Genomic DNA, 17,947 nt, shown 5'->3' on the forward strand with positions numbered 1-17,947 from the left:
GTTAAAAAAAGATTTTCTTTGGAATCGAACATATTGGAAAGAGGATGAAAGAAATAACAGAACCTCTTAAAGGTAACACTCACATTACCATAGTAAGAGGAGACCTTTTGTAATAGACAGCCATATCACTAGATTAACCAAGCTGCAATTTTAAAAACTAATGTTAGAGAGAGTAAATATACCCTAAGCCAGAATGCATTACATTACTGCAATGCTTTGAACATGCCGACACGTTGTTGATCAATGTTATTTACTATCATTACGCACACACCTGCTAGACAGACACATCCAATAAAGCATCAGTGTCCTCATCACTGCTTGTGGTAGCAGTTCATCAATTGCCCAGATGAAGCTGTGGCATGCCAAACTCAGTCTGCATAGCACTCACTTGCTACTCAAGGGATGTGATGCAGAAATGAGCCTTGGCATCCCTTGGCTGGCACAATGGGTGTATGACGCTGGGGCGAGGGGGAGGCTGTCCCCAGCTCCTAAGTTCATGACAAGACAGAAACAGTGATAATTACACACGCCCAAGTGGGTGCTCAGTCTGCCTCCTAAAGGCAAATGAAAGATGCCCCAAGTCTTATAGATAGATGAAGGCAAAAGAAAACAAACAAACAACAACAACAAAAAACAGATGAATACTTGCATTACTCCTGATGCAGAATTCTGTTAAGGCTAGGAGAAACCACAGTTCTTGTTCACTATAAATCTAAGGCTACACACTGCGAGCTGCCTGCATGCCAAGTCCAAAAATTTTGCCTGGAAAGTGAATACCGGAGTAATCACTTAAATTAGCTGGTGTAACTCACTGCTCTTCATTTCTTTGCAGATGGTTGTCCCAGTACACATCAAGAAACATCAACACACATCAAAAACTGAAATCCAGTTTTCTGTGAATATTAACTGTGACCACGTAATGGGACTACTGAATACCACATCACTTTGGCTTAGTCAAACTGCCTGAAAATTAATGATGCTTAAGAGAATGTTTAACACCAGTGCAGGTAGGATCCAATTAATTGCATCACCTAATGAACAAAGTTTTCTTTGGTTGTCTGGGGTATTTCATTCTTTTGAAAATTGTGAAGAGCTTTGACAGTTCCACAGAACTCCTCTTCTGACAAATATGTAAGTATCTTGCTCCCCTTTCCATACCTATCAGGCTCCCAAGGGGCTTAAACACACTGCTGGTTCTGCTGGGTTTGCCTGTACTAAGGACACTTAATATAACAACTGGTGGGAGTGTTTGCTTTCTTTACTTCAAGTCTATTTTAAACCCAGTCGTAGTGAACTGAGAAAGTAGAAGAGAAAAGCCCAGGGCTCATGCATAAGTCTGTCAAGCCTTGGAAAATTTGAACATTTAATTTTTCTCATGATTTACAGAATCAGAGCTCAAGTATTTAGAATAGACTTTAGTATTATTGAATGTACTCTTTAGAAAATCGTTTATGACTAAAAAGATATCTGTATCAAATTTTGTAGGAGTAACTTAGCAATCATTTCAAAGAGATCTTATACAGTATTTTACCATCTTCAACACAGTGTTATAAGACCTTCATTCAGTTTCCCCATTGATGCTGTCAACGTATATCAGTTTTCATTTAAAAATTTCAGAATCCTTTACAACATCCTGACTGCTCAGAACCTTCAAGTATTTTAAACCATATATCAGCGTGGTGAAAACAAGACGCGGATTTTGTCACAAATTATGACTCAGTCAGAATCCAGCTTCTCATGAGTTTCCTAACACACACATTATCCTTTACACTGCCTTCCACTTTCCACCCGATCCTTTTCACCGTCAGACTCCTGTGACCTGGCAGTGAGCAGACTGCACCTCCACATTGATGCTGCTTGTAGCTTACCCCCTTCCATCTTCACCACTCACCTTCACGGCAGCTACAGCAAACGTGTAAGATTACTCAAACTGGAAGTAAATCTCTGCCTGCTTTTCATGTCTTCTAAGAAAGCATACAGATCAGAGCCATAATCAAACCTCTTCAAATACATTTTAGAGGGTTAAGAGATCTCTTTAAATAGCCCTGGTACAATCTAAGAGATCTTTCATTTCATATATTAGCTTCTTTAATGATGCAAGAATATCTAGTCCTATCAGCTGGTTGCATTTCCTTATTGCAATGGGATACAGTGTGCCTCCTGATGAGATAAGAACACTTCGGCAAACTCCCTTCCCTATCTCTCTGAACACAGTCTGAAAATTGACTGAATGCACCAGCTCATCGGCCACGCATCCTATGAGCATCATTTTAAAGCAATTGGCAAACTTAAGGTTTAACTTTCAAACAAGTATCTTGACAGGGCTTCCACTGTGAGATGACATTTTATCTGAATTATTCTATACAATAAATATATAGATTATATAGGATATAAAGATATTAGCTCTTACACGCCATGAAGCACGGAACAGCTCCAACTGCCATGGATATGGCTAAACTCAATGTAATGATAAGCGCTACACAACTTTCTGAGGAAGATAAAAGACCAACTGGTGTTAGCACTGTGTGCTTAAACATGCAGAGATCAAGAGTGAAAATTAAGGCTGCACCTACTACGTGCTGCCAATATTTTCCCTGAGGGCCTGTAAAAATCTCTACCCTGTCACCTGTAATAAGACTTCTGCTTATGGACTGAAAAGGGAAGGGACGAGAAAATCATAAATTCATGAGGTTAGTTAGAACTTGGCACTTGAAATTTAACTCTTGTGTCACTACTGAAAGGAAAATACAGAAATTATTACTATTACTATTTTTAATTAGTATTAAATATTACTGAACTATTAGTGCACTTCAGCTCTCTGGGTCTTCGTAAGTTGTCTGGGATGGATTGATGCTCTGTATCACATCAAGAAAGGAGCATGGAGCTCCACCCATTTTCTTCCCAAAAGCTTTCAGCTTTGCACTGGTGGAACCTCCCTCTTTTGACAAATGATGATTTTCTATATTTTAAGTTATCAGCTAATTAAATTTTTTTTTTTTTTTTTTTACACAATTCTCATGTAAGGCTCTGCAGGAATTAGTAAATAAGCAAGATGATTACAGACCACCAATTTTATCACTGGATGCATGGTATAGATTTAGCATGTGAGTAAAAGAAGAGATCTAGGCTTATGCCACAAACTCTAATTCTATAAATAGGAGGATATAACTAAATGAAGCACCTGGGTGATTTCAAGGAGCAGCTCCATGTCCTAGTAGACAAGAAGGCAACCCTCACTACTCCTGTAGTAAGCTACAAGATCAGAAGTGAGTATGAGAAGGTCATGTCAGTAGGCACCCAAGAGGAACTCATGCAACATGTAGACCCTGATCACTTGACTTTGTGAGTCTTGTGGAACTCATGAACCAACTCAATCTCTGTGTTACAACTCATACGACTTGCACTTAAATCAATGCAATATGGCAACTACTGTCACTACCGTAGCTCCCAGAAACGTCCTCAGGAGCTGCATGTGTTTACCCAGCTGCACATGAGTGACTTGTGTGAAGATGCTCTCCACGTGCTCTTATGTAAGGACTGACTCAAGTGATAGGAAAGCCTCCTTCACTTGCAGGTTCTGATTGGTCTATGCTCCTGACTTCTTCCCTGGATGTGATAGGTTGTTCTTGTCCTTACTTGCCTGCAATCATATGAAGAACAAGACAACCGAAAGGTAATAATGACTGGAGCTTTCTTTGACCTGTGGATACTTGCACGGGGATAGCAGCAACGCAGGTTGAAGGAACACCTCCCCAGTTGTGATTTCCCTAGGAACCTCACTGACTTTACAATAAATACAGAGTTACACATAGACAATTGCTATCCTACTCCCTTTTGGTTGAACATCTGTATTACGTAGCAACAGACTGCCCACTGCTGCCAGATCTCCTTCCACTTGTGAAAACCTGCCAGTAGCACTACCCTGACTTAATTTTGGAAAATAAATATGATAAAGCATTACAGAGATCTACATAGAAAGGTTTTGGTGCTAGCATTCTGGCATCACCACCATTCAAGTTGGTTCAATTTAAATAATTTCATTGATCCTGAAGGATTTCTGATGTTGTGTAGACAAACCTTTCCAAATCAATCACTTGATTTGCACAAAAGCTACATCTTGGCCCCACAGCAAGCCTCCGGTCCGATGGTGAACACCACAAACCACTGCTGAACACAGGGCTGTGAGCTAGACAGTCCCATGAAGGAGAGGTCAGTGACTGCCAGCAAGGTCAAGACTAGTATTTAAAGTAAGCCGTCACGAGCTTGAAAATCAGGAAGCATAATTATCCAAACTAAGATCAAAAGGTAATAGCAGAGGTAAATCAGCACAAAGACCTAAGTTGGATCACAGAACTGCATACACTTTAACAAAAAGAAATAAAAGAAAGGGATTGGAGGTGGCAGATGAGTCTCAGTTAATTACCAACAGCATACACATGGTCAGCCACAACAAGCACACCACAAAGTGACACACAGGCTGGAAAACAGCTAGCAAATGCAGGAACCTACACAGCTCATTCACAAACTGCATACATGGTGTCACCACTGCCTGGTGGATAATGTTATTTCTCATACATTCATTGGTAAATCTGTGTTACAAAACAAGAACTGATAGGACAGCACATGACTTATTGGATGGAAATGCTTTTGGGGGAGCCTGGGCTTTGGTTTCAAACTGCTAGGTTAGTTCTAATGCCTTTAGTTGCTGTTTGAACACCCACCTCAATGCTTGGTACTTACTATACTGCCATAATTAAAGGACAGGAGTCATGAATGAAGCATTGTGTTAAGCTTCGTTACTGGAAAAGGTTGAGTCACTGGGGTCCACGTAGAGGTGAGATTTAAGAGGTAGGTCTTAATCCCTGGGCAGTGGCATCCACACATAATGGGACACAGGGAGCATTTAGCCCTTACATCATTGCCAACAGATAGATGTGCAGCCACAAAAGGACGTGAGGCACATTCCAGATCCTTACTGCCCACTCAGGATCTGTAAGGTTACAGCTGGGATGCTGCCAGATAGGGAGTCTCTTTCTGAGATGTGCATTGGCTAGGCAGTGCCTAGCACTTTGCACAGCATTGCTATGCTCTCGTCTTTGGGTTACCTCCCTCCTCTGCATCTTTGAACAAGAAGCATTACAAAGTTAGATTTCAGTTTATACAAACAATTGAGTTGAGTCTAACTCAGATCTAGATGCAGCAGATGAACCCAAGTTTTGCAAGGCAGCAGTCTGAGGAGGTCTCTCTCCAAAGTTCTAACTGCCTACAAAGCTTTTGCTATGTCCAGGGTCTGCTATGTAAGGAACTACCCTAACCTCCAACAAGATAAATGTTATCTAAACCAGAACATCATCCTAGCCAATGTAAGCAAGAGATGGCTATCGTAAAACATGCATTCCTCAGTAATAGCACAACATTGTCTGTTCTTAAACATCTAGCTATTAATACTCTGCATATGTCCAGCCTGCTAGCTGTGCATTCCAGATGGTTTGACTTTTTTTTCGTATTTGCAGCTTTGCCTCTTTTTTCCCCTTTTTAATACCATTTTAATAACTGGTGCTATTTTTTTTCTTTTTTCTTTTTCTTTTTCTTTTTTTTTCAGAGGAAGAAAATGGAGACGTTATGACATGGGTCTTCTGTTTTCTCCATTTATTTAAAAAGAACAGCAAGTTCTTTTTAAATAGTTCTTTTTAAAGTCCTGGGTCATTACTTTTCCTTAAATGCCTTAGCAATTAGAAGAAAGGCTAAGAAAAGATTTATCTGTTATTCAGTAGGGAAAAACAGTTTTTAACAGATCGTATGGGGAAAGCAGAATTTTGAATGCCCTTCTCACATCAGATTTCACTGAGAGACCAAGCTATGATCCTGTGTGTTTCATAATTAACACCAGTAACAGAATCTAAATAGGGAAGCAGTAAAACAGGTAGTATGCTAGATTTCATGAATCTCATCCTAGGGTACTGCAAGAACTAATGAAACTTTCTGTATTATTAATATTTACCTGAACACACTCAGGAGATTCAAAAGGGGCCAGTGATAAGGGCTTACCCTTAAAACACAAGAAATGATTCAGGAATTAAGAGCAGTTAGAATGAATCATCGTTCCCAGTTGGGAAAAAAAGAACAAAATCTAAAAAAACCCACAACCTTCTACATGTCTGTAAGATTTGGAAGATGATTAATAGCAAAATTAGATCCAGAAGTTAATCAGAAATTAAAAACACTACTATGACATTGTCCAAAAATAATGCACTTGCAAGTAGGACTTACAATTTTTTATCTGTGGGAAATTAACATAATGCCTCCTCACAGGGATGGAGGTCCAGGTCCAGTTTTGAAAAATCACACTGCAGAGGAAATGTGGGCTAACCAGAGAGACTCTGAAGGGCAGCAATGAGACTCTTCAGTAGGCCAGTGACGGCAACGTTTCACTGCTCATACTACAGTTCTCAAGGCCTGTTTTTATCAACAAACTTCCCAAACTAAGAGAGTGGATATTTAGATTAGACATCAGGGGGAAATTTTGCTCAGAGGGCAGCACTGGCACAGCTGCCCAGAGAGCTGTGGGTGCCCCATCCCTGGATCCCACCCAAAGCCGGGTTGGATGGGGCCCTGGGCAGCCTGAGCTGGTGTGTGGTAACACTGCCCACGGCAGGAGGGTTGAAAATAGATGATCTTTAAGGTCCCTTCCAACCCTAGCAATTCCCTGATTCTACAACCTTCGACTGGATTATTTGAGTATTCACACTGCTTTTCAAACTCAAACAACACGGCTTCATTAATTCTGGGAATTAAAATTAAAGAAAGTTCAGTCAATCTCATCACTTAATTAGCAGGCAAGAACAACAACAAATGATAGGAGCTCACATTTCTGTCTAGAAGAATACCACAAACCGTCCACCACAATGAAATGCAATGAAACGATAGACAAACATACCAATTACAGGGCACATTATATACCTGGGAGTCCTTACTTCTGTCACATATACATGATGCTCTTTCTACTTTCAAACAAGAAACTCTCAACTGGAGTACAATCCTTGTCTTGTATGACAGTACAATTCCCTATATTTGTATGACTAAAACTGAACTCGCAAGTAACATTTTAACCTACTAGAATATCCAAAAGTCTTAAATAAAGGCATAATCCTGAAAGGTATGGTTTCAATTCAAAACTCTAGCTCTTGCCTTGGGAACAAGACAGTTAAAAATTATAGAGGTTGTATTTACAGCATTAGCTCTGTTGAGAAAGTATCTTGCAGAAATGACAAGACAATAGGGGGTTTTGCAGATGAGACCAATATTATTGAAGCTTCTTATCCAAATTTTGCAAAATTTATCCAGATTTAAATGTTAAGGTTTGGCTGGCATATCCTGAAGTCTCTTATATTGAAATACTATTGTTCACGCTGAACCATAACACTCACATCTTAAACTAGTATAAACTTTGCACACATAAATGTTACACACTCTATATTAAATATTTACTTGCAGTCTATGCATGGCAAAAAGGTAATGTAAAAGGTAATAACACATTATGTTCATCAGGTAATTCTAAGTACCTACAATTTGTGCTACCTATTCATCTCCCTAATAATTTATTTTGAACTTGAAAACCTCCAGCTGATTCTAGCGAGCCACAGCTCAAAGGAAAAATCAGCCCTTAAAGAAATTATTCCAACTTTTTTTCCCAAATTGTAGTCTATCCAAAATTCCCTTGTTTTGATGATTTACGGTCTTTCGGAGTTGTGGGATTTGGTTTGGTTTTCCCCCAACCCATATTATTAGCCCATATAAAATAAGAAACAGAAGATCCTGAGCTTCCCCAGGGGATGTATCATGCTCTCCTTCCAATTCTACCAGGTCCCAAAGGAAGATATTTTGAGGTAGATACACTTTGCAACTGAAGAATAGTTCTGTAAGCAGTGCAACTACTATAACCTGGTTTCCAATGCACCTTTTTTTTTAGGTGACTGACTACTGACTTCGTAAAATGAATTAGACTGCAGCATGCATTCAGCTCCACAATGTTTCCATCAGAATTTATGCAATCTCCTCCACAGTCTGAATTTGTTTCTCTGGTGAGTTGTCTAAGCTGTGAGCTACAACCTGAGTTTTTCCCTGGTGTACGGCTTTCATAAAGTCTCACCCACACATGAATTCTCTAAAGGATAAGAAGAGTTGAGTATGCACTGCAGCTTTTCCCTGAACATCATAATAATCAGGTCTTCTTTCTCCACTTAGCCAGTAATTTCAAAAAATTACAGAAAAATACAGATGTGTAGTATTTGACAGCTACAGTCAAATACTGGACAAAGTATCCTATTCACCATACAGTCTATGTAAGTACATCACGGAGAAGTTTTTGAGAGACTTACCACTCCATCATAATTGCACAAATTCAGATAATAAGTAAAAAGGTTACAGATGAAAGAACAACTGCCAGAGTGTTTTGACATGGCCAGTTCTTTTTTTTTCTTTCCCCAGTAAATTGTACTTAAGAAAGCTACAGCATACTTTATGCTTCAGTCTGAGTCAACCTCACAGCAAACAAGAACAGAAGTTGCCCCAACATACGTCACCTAAAAATATGTCCAGACATTCAGTTTTCGATATTCACAACTCTAGCTAATATACTGCATTATATTAATTGGAAGGAAGCATGTTTTATTTCCCTGTTCATTCTCCAGATGAAGCCAAATAGCAATGGCCATGGAAATAAATGTACACGGGTGATGAAAGAATGTGCACAGACTCACAACTGATCCTTGTTTCTGCAGTGCGCTTTTAAATTCCAAGAGGTATTTTAATAATGTTCTTGTCCAGCATGAGAAGTTTTTATCCAGATTCCTTTTGTATTTTAATATCAAAAGGTCGAGAATATTTTCTGGACTCGTATTTTCATTGACTCGTATACTAAAAGTATACTGAAGTAATAAGTGCTTTATCGATTTGCAAAACTGCATCTCAAGCTTGAAATTTTGAACAATTAACCATACTGGAATGCACACATCTGATACCAATCCTGGTTTCATTACAGGTTTTCAGACTACTGTACAATACAGTCAAATTTCTAATTTATGTTTGATTGCAGTTTATTTCATTTTGCATAGTTTATATGCATTTTAAAAGCAGAAAAATATTCTCTGGTGCTAAAAAAGACATTACTATTAAATATGTAAGATAACGAACATTTGTATATACAATCGCTTATAAGATCTGCATTTGCTGTCTTGATGAATATTAAACAGTTGCAGAGGAAACAAAAATACTGTAGGCTAAATAAACATATTCTTTGCTTTGCTTTTGTTTAATAGTGAAGCTTTTTGGAAATTTTAACCCATAATCTTACGCGCATTCTGTATTTGTGGGTACATCTCCGTCAGGAAAAGCTATGAAATGGAAGCTCTTGAGAGATAACTTGGCCTTTAAAAATTCTATAGGTTTTACTTGAATATCAGAAGGAATAATTTCCAAACTTTGCCCATGATTGAATATTTCTTTATTTAAAAACTATAACAAGCTTTGAGATAATTAGCAGTACACATACAGATTATACAGACGCTATTTAAGCTTGCCTTAAAAATGTGGTCAGAAAGTCATAATTAATTCCAACTCTCATGGTGTTGTTATTGCTTGTTTTGCCTCAAGAGCCCACAGATTTGTATCCCAAGATATAATTAAAGTCCGTTGTACCCAGTCTAATAACTAGAGATGGGACGAACTAGTTTTGCCTAGTTTGGGAATCGACTGAATATGAGACACCAAGAGTTTTACTCTAAAATGTGTTGGAGTTGCATTTCAATCACCATAGTCTGCAAAGTAAAGAACACAGATGGAACAAGGGAAGAAAGCGTACTGGAAGAATACAGGGTGAAAATAAAGCAAAGTGAAAGGATGTGAAGACAAATAATGAAACAAATACCAATACTCAGTAAGATAAAACAGAGAAAGGAAATTGAAAAGTCAGTCGTTAGTGTAGTCTTTGCTTTTATCAAATAAAAGTATGGGTGACAAAAATTCATAATGCTCTTCTATCAGTAAAACATCCCAGAGGTGAAAGAAATATTATAATTGATTCAGACCTGACACAGAATGGAAAATGAAAGGTTTACATATCTCCATTTTTTCTGGACACCAATATGCTGGTTCCCCCAGCTCCCAGCTCCAGAGAGTCACTGGTGCTGCTGACAGTGCCTGGTTCGAAAGAAAAAGTCCTAGCTCTATATCTCCAGAAGGGTGGGCAACAAGGAGCTTTGCTTGGCCACCTGCAGTTTGGAGCTGGGTCCCATGCAGAGTTTGCCAGTGTGGGGACAGAGTAGAAGAAGACAAAGCGGAAGTTTGAAGGAAAGTCAGAATAGGCAAAAAGAGTTCACAGAATCACACGGTCATGGAATATCCTAAGTTGGAAGGGACCCACAAGAATCACCGAGTCCAACACATACCTCCACACAAACTATGCCTGAGAGCGGTGTCCAAACACTCCTTGAACTCTGACACTCAGGGCTATGCCCACCACCCTCTGGTAAAGAACCTGTTCCCAACCCCCATGTGTGAGGCTGCACAGCACAGAGCAGAGCAGGACAACCCCCTTCCTCACCCAGTGACAGTGCTAGGCTTGATGCACCACAGGGCACAGCTGGCCAGGCAATCGTTGCTATTTCTGGGAAGTGATGTTCCTCCACAGTAGTGATGGCCGCACCTTCAGGACTGCTTCCCCTCTGTGCTGGCCAAAGGGAAATGGCAGCCTGGCCATACCCCTCCATCCTACAGCACGGTATGCCTTCATAGATCTCCTTCAATAGCGTTGAGTTTGCATTCAGGGCGTGGACTTGGGGGTTTATGTGCCACCTTCTTATCAGACCTTGACTTGATAACCAAGCAAGAAATTTTGCAGCCTAGGCCTCAGTATTCATCACGTATGAAAGCGGGCAAGTGCAAAATGCTATTCTCACAACAGTTCCTATTAAAATAAGGATCTTATTCTACATCCTTTCCACCCTTTGTTTTCAGTGAGATGAGAAGATAGCATATGCAGAAACTGTGATCAAAGATGTTCATTAAATTCAGGAAAAGTGCAAAAGATAAGTTAAAGGTGACCTTCTCGAGTCCCTTGTATTAGACGGTACTTTATGCAATGAAGTCACAGCTGTCAGTGACTTCAGCTGCCATTATGGGTATTCAGCAGTGCAAATCAGACCCATGGTCTCAGATTTGCAGACCCAGAAACCAAAACAAAAAGTGAATCCACTCAGCCATTATTCACCTGTAAAAGTTAACGCAGTATGTCCTACATCACACAGAGCTCTGCGGCAGAGGCAGAGATAAATCCACTCCAGCCTTTAATGGCTTTAATTATAAGGCCTTTTTTCTCTGCCACTATCTGCCTCACTGCCTGTGTAATCCAACTTATCAGTTGAGCACAACTCATCATTTGCACAACACAAGGCAGGGATCCTGCAGAAAAAAGCCCCAACATACCACCACAATTAAAATGAATCATCATGCTTTACAGTCCCATTTAAAGTGTAAGCACAATTTTGGATTTCCTGTCTGTTGAGCACTTAGCTTTGCTGGAGAGCTGTTTATTGACACCATTCATGCATGGCAGATCTTTGGTTTTAATTTAAAAGAGGCTCAGGTAAACAAGAAATGCCACCATATTGCTGTTGGAAACACACCAAGTTCACCAGTAGAACTCAACTGGTTGTAGGTTGCTGTCCCACATGGAGCAGGATTATTATAGGCAGTAGTAGAAATGTGGGCCACAGGGTTTCACCAGTTTGTATGGCAGCAGACAAAGCCTGGTCAAGCAGGTCACTTCAGCTTGTTCAGGACCCTGCTCCCTACCTGGCAGAGCCTCCTGAAATTCTCCTATACCCGTTCCATTGGTCCACCTGTTCCGAAAACCCAGCACTCTGTTATTTGTATTCCACCAAACCTCAATCCTCCTCCCACTGGAGCTCTCAGCCACCCCTTCCCACATCTCCTATTTAAGCCATCACATTCAGCCCATATCTGCCCTCTGGCACCTTTCCCATTTCCCCTCATTTCCTTTACGAGACAACACCAATGCACTTCAGCTGCTACTCACATGGCACCTGCGGCATGTGACGTTATCCTCAAGGAGCTGCCCCATGACTTCTGTGCTTTACAGTTTCTGTTAGCTTCTGATGTAGCTGCCACTCTGCCACCATCCAGCTCCAAACCCACATCTTGCATAACAACGTCTTCCCCATCAGTTTTACCAATGCTCTGGCTCCATTTGGGGCCAGCTGCATTTTCAGAGGTAAGCCCCACACTGAACATTTCCGCCTCCTTTGCAATACTTCAGCAGTATCAATATTTGTTCTTCCACATCCCTTGCAAAAACAACTCACTGTAACATTTGGCTAATGTACACAAATCATCAAAATACGGAGAGTCAGTACAGAGCAGGGATTAATTCATGCTCCAGAAAACAGTAAGCCTAATGCGATAAATACTAAAAGCGTATGCCAGGTTGCAGCGTTACTGATAACCACTAGGTTATCAACTTTCTTTTGGAGAAATCTCACCTAAAACATGAAGCAGTGAATGCAACCCTTGCAGTCAGTGGTAGAGTGGTAGATAGCCCAAAAGCATTTAAACTAAATGAGTGAAAGCAGGCCCCAGAGCTCTGTAAAAATCACATCCCTTAAAAGGACACGCTTGCTGTTCTGTGAATCCTACATACCTTCATTTTCTCAAGGCACCGAATAAATGAGATAACACGAGGGGACAAGCTGCTTTTTCAAACCCTTTCACTTAGTGAAAACCACTGCAGGGTTTTCTAGGAAAGTTTTCAAATTTAAGTAAAACTTGGCTAGGAAACACCATTCACCAAGGCATCAACAAATATTCAGTTACCACCATAGAAAGAAAACAGAATGCCTGTTTGTTTTCTTTTTCCTGAATGAAGGTTTTAATTTCTTGCATGCATCCCAAGATCAAAAATGGGTCTCCGTATTACATGGCTGAACAAGTGAGACGATCTCTGAGTGAGACCAGAAGTTTAGGCCCTCCCATCTCCAGTTTTTCTATTTGCTCTCTTCTGCCTTTAATAAAGTGCTTCAGACCCAGTTTCCTTTGTAGAAACAAACAGATCATCCATCTCCCCGAGTAAGATTAGGTGTCATCACTTCTCCCTTCTTTGGGAAATAATAAAAGTCACATTGCAGAGGGGGGGAAAAAAGAAGAAAAAAGATCTTTTAAACCTTATTCAGCCAGGAGCAGAAACTGTAACCTTGGATGCCATATGTGTGAAAGGAAAATACAGTTTCAAGTTACAAAGGTCTGTGATTTTTTCTTCCTATGGATTTAGGATGGAAGGGGCAGTGATTTCTATTTGGGATTGAAAGGGTTCTACCTCTTGTTCACATTTAAATACCAAATCTATGACAAGTCCAATTAGAATACTTTTACTTTTTCTTCCTTGTATCATGGAAATTTGCCTTCGTTTTTCACCCTGCAGCTTAAATAGCTACTTTTCAGTGCAGTTGGTTCTGAGGAGCAGTGCCACAAAAACTAAGTTAAAGAGGCAGTAGCAATGATCCTGCAGCCCACTGCTTAGCAGATACCTGGGAGTAGACTGTAATCTTGCATTAGTGTCCACATTTGTTTGCATCCTAAAAGCACGTAAGCTTTTTGAAATACTCCTGAGCTGTTTGGTTTTTGTGCAAGAAACCAACTCACAGCTGCCTGATTAGGACCCATAGATGGGAGTTTTCCTTGTCTGGGATTCTCTGACTGCACTGATGTGCATTTTCTCACATTATTTAATCTTTCTGACACTTGTTCAGGTTTTCCAATTATCGTTTCAAATAAAGCTTCACCACACAGTGTCTGATTAAGACTGCAAAGCATTCTGATGTACCACTTGTACAGACAAACATTTCTAGCTTGTATACAGCACCCAGCCACCAACCAACAGAAACGTTGAGTCCTTTTATTTCCAAAACAAATGTGTGATGTACCGTAATCCATCAGTTAGGAACAACACGCAGACACGCATGCACACAGCTGTAAAATAATTGATGTTTGGGGGTTCGTTAGAAAACCAGTAATCGCTAATCCATTGAATTATTCATCTTACAGCATGGAATAAATGGTTACCTTTCAGCAGAGGAGCCCTCCGTGGCACAAGCACTTCTGTGATTTCCACCTGCTGATGCTGTTTCACCAGGTTTCCTTCACTGCCAGCTCTCAACATCTTTTCACCTAAACTAATTTTCCGCGATCGGCTGTTAAAGTCCTCTTTCCGAGACGAAGGTGATTTAGGAGCTGTATTCGCTGATAGAGGTCGAGCCAAGCGCGAGGGTTTGGACATTGTGACTGTGCAGGAATTTACCTGCTCCAAAAAGCGATCCCTAAGAAATCCTTCCCAGCACCGAGGCTGGGGAGCGGTGCGTGCAGCGCAGCTGGGTTTGCAGCGGCGTGCTGCCAGTCCGAGCAGTTTTAAACAACAGGCGCGGGGTGGTCACGCAGCCCACATCTCCCAGACCTGTGGAATGCAAATGCCTGCGAGGGGAGCACAGGCGAGACTGCTCCGCGCGGAGCCCAGCGCCCTGGGGAGCAGATGCTTATCCCGGAGTACGCGGGGGCTCCTCCGCAGGTGTGGGGGGAACGCTGCCCAGGGTTGGGGCGCCTCTGCCCCAGGACCCCCCGTGCTCCTCTCCCGACCGACAACGCTCCCCTGTTCTGGGGGACTGCTCCCTTGTAACGTCAAAACCATGCTGCTCCAGTGCTACGCGTTAGAAGCCTGATACCGAGAGTGTGTTTCTTTGGGTTTGAGCAAGGCACGAGCTTAAAAATGGATTAAGTGATGCATATTTTCCCACCATTGTATTTTTTAATTCCCCCAAATAAATGAAGGATTTTCAAATGAATATCACCTCTCACAGAAAAAAAGAAAAAAAAAAAAAGTGACCTAAATCCCTTATCATTAGCCTGCATTACTAACACCATTGCTTACGAATTAACACTGCACAGAATGTTGCCCGTCTTACTTTTTCTTTCTTTCACTGTTGCATGCACACCTACAGAATCCCTGGCCTCTTGCATACTACAGATAACCACGTTCCTTACTGCCTCTCCAAAGAATTAACTCCTGACCTCAGGCAGTGTTATTTCAAGCCTCAGCTCCTAGGTGCTTTCCCCTGGAAATGCCTAGGCAGAGCCTACCAAACTTCTCTGGCAGCCCCATGCTTGTTGAATGGTGCCAAGACTCAGAGTATTTGGACACATGAAAAGAAAATTCCATTCACCGTCATCTTGGAAACAATTTCCAAAGGAAAAAAAAAACCAAACAACACAACAAAACAGGGCAAGCCAGAGAAAATACCACAGCTGAGGTAAAATCGTAGAATCATAGAATGGCCTGGGTTGAAAAGGACCACAATGATCATCGAGTTTTAACCCCCCTGCTATGTGCAGGGTCGCCAACCACCAGACCAGGCTGCCCAGAGCCGCATCCAGCCTGGCCTTGAAATCTTCACAATTAATTTTCGAATGTACTCTTTGACGTGCCAGGCAACCAGCATGGGACCTTGTTATTTCAAGGCTAGAACTAACATACACAAATCAATACTACCAGAGCAAAACTACTAATAGTTATTTAAGAGAAATGCTTAACAAGCAGGAAGACAGGAACACGTGACTAAATTATTACAGACATCGCTCATTTCCAGCCATGGTAATTGAGAAATGCAGTGAAATTTTTGCATGTTAATTCCATATATTTTTCTCAAGAGTCTCACATTAAAGAGCTAATTGTTTATGTTTCCTGTGTAAAGCATTTTGTCTATTGTTTTGTTTCCCCATCAAATACAGGACAGATTAAGTGCTGCGTAACAAGCCCTGCCACGATATTGATGGCATTCTGCATATTGTTTTATCAACACTGTAAGATCACTGAGTGGAAAGAGTTCAGTGCTTGAGAAGGAACTTGACAGACTGGAGTGGAACTCTGGGCTGATGAGCAGCACTCACACAGTAGGTCACACAGAAAGAAATGGAGCAAATAAGCAGGGATGAAACAAGAGCGCAAATGGAAGTTAATCACTGCAGTGGGAAATGAGTGAAGAAGGCAGAGGAGAAGCGGAGAGCCAGTGAGTACGTGAGAGCTCAGCTGCACCAAGCCTGCAAAGGGCTGTCACTCCCACAAAAAACCTAAATTGTTTTGTAAGCACAGTTATTTTTAAGACTTCCACTATGATATCTTTATCAAATGCAAATATTCTCTGAAGTTCTTAAGGAGTTACAGTAAGGCTCCAATACTCCATATGTACAATTTATATTAATTCTCCTAAGCACGGGACAACTGTGATGTAAAATCCAGCTCTGTCTGACAACACAAACAATGGTGGTTTGATTTTGGAATCAATACCACTGATGTGAAATCCTACTGGAATTGCTGCACACTGCATCCTAACTGAGCACCCTTACTGTAAACACGGTGCTCTTGGAAACAGCCTCCTCTGCAAAGCAGGAGCCTCACTGAAGCTCAAGAAATACCACTTAAAGTTAAGAAAAAGGTTTTGTATGGTGAGGATGGCCAGGTGCTGGCACAGGCTGAAAAAAGAGGTGGTGGGGTCTCTGTTCTTGGGTGGGTTCAGCACCTGACTGGCATGGCTGTGAGTACGGAGTCAGGCTGGGCAGTCTCCAGAAGTACCTTCCCATCTCAACCATTCCAAGATTCTGTATTGCCAGAATATATTCAGAACCTTTTTATAATCTATTTTAAAATTAAAATCTGTCTGACAGAAGATGTCCAGTCTTCTTTCTCCAGTGTCCTAGCCATTAAACCATCCTATGCCTGATTTTCCCTGTGGGGAATATGCTTCCTTTCTGGTCATTACTCTCCTTCAGCATTTTAATAGTCTGTGGCACAGCATTCTCAAATAAACAAACAAACAAATAAATAAATAAATAAATCACCTTCCTTGTTCATTTTAAAGGCTCTTAGACATGAAACTAGTGATTCCAGCCATGAGCACATCATATATATTTAGGCCTCCCTCCCAAAAAAACAATACCAACAACGACAAAACCAACCCAAAACAAAAAAGCACCTCCCCAACACACACACACACAAAAAAAAAAACCACAAAAGCCTATGTTGCAAAGCTGGTCATGTTTCAGGTTGGATCTAGGCACACTAAATTACTTCATCCATGGGACAAAGCAGTGCAAGTGCACGTGGCCCAGGGGTGCCCATAAACCCATTCCATCTGCAAAACCCTCCCAGCCCAGCACCCCAAAGCCCTGGGCTGATCCCTCCCTGCCACTCCTTCACCTCCTGCACAGGATCCTAACAACATTCCCCAGGCATCAAGGCTTTCATCAGCTCTTTCTGAAGCCTCGAGGTACTCTTCTGAACTGCTTTAAATAAAAATAAAAAAAGCCAGCCAACCAACCAGCCAAAACCAACCCAACTCCCTTTCTCTTAGTTTTCAGATAGCCAATTTGAGCTATGTAGGAAGAGCACTTCAAACTGGTGTAACCAACACACCACCGAGCACCAACAAAGTTCAGTTTGTCAGGTTCTGGTGAACTGCTGTGGGAAGTTTTTCTACGGCTTTGGGTCAATGAATCACATCCGTCACTGCCTTACACAGTAGGAATTAACATTAGGAGACAAACAGTGCAGTCTCTGCTTTTGAATAACCACATGTATGTATACAAGGAATATTTTTAGAATACCATACACTTTCCATACAGTGCTTAAAACAACGTTCTCTTAGTTTCAAAATACAAGTCTTCTCTTTTCTGCCTAGAAAATAAATTACTGCTGAAGTACAAGAGTGAAAATTTGTTACAGGTTAGCTAAGAGAAGGCATTTTTACTGTAGCATATTAAACAGGTTATTATACTGCTATTAACTTAAGTAACGGTTGTGCCCCCGGGATTAAAGAAACATGACTAGAGA

General features: G+C 41.0%; 1 protein-coding gene across 13 annotated transcripts in view; it reads right to left on the reverse strand.

The window, feature by feature from the left end:
- The window catches only part of KIAA1217 (sickle tail protein homolog), a 277,578-nt gene that overhangs the window by 220,947 nt on the left and 38,684 nt on the right, over positions 1-17,947 (reverse strand). For 12 of the 13 annotated variants that reach the window (XR_003074153.3, XM_015282038.4, XM_004939233.5 and 9 more), the window contains exon 1: positions 14,134-14,451. The exons of the other annotated variant lie outside the window; for it this stretch is intronic. Coding sequence is in view for 11 of the 12 variants with exons in the window: in XM_015282038.4 (XP_015137524.2) it covers positions 14,134-14,347 (214 nt within the window). In the remaining variant the exon portion in view is untranslated. Of the gene's footprint in view, positions 1-14,133; positions 14,452-17,947 lie in introns of those variants that run through there. 13 annotated transcript variants of the gene reach the window in all.

This window comes from Gallus gallus, chromosome 2 (genome assembly GCF_016699485.2).
Source record: "Gallus gallus isolate bGalGal1 chromosome 2, bGalGal1.mat.broiler.GRCg7b, whole genome shotgun sequence".
NCBI classification, from domain to species: Eukaryota; Metazoa; Chordata; class Aves; order Galliformes; family Phasianidae; genus Gallus; species Gallus gallus.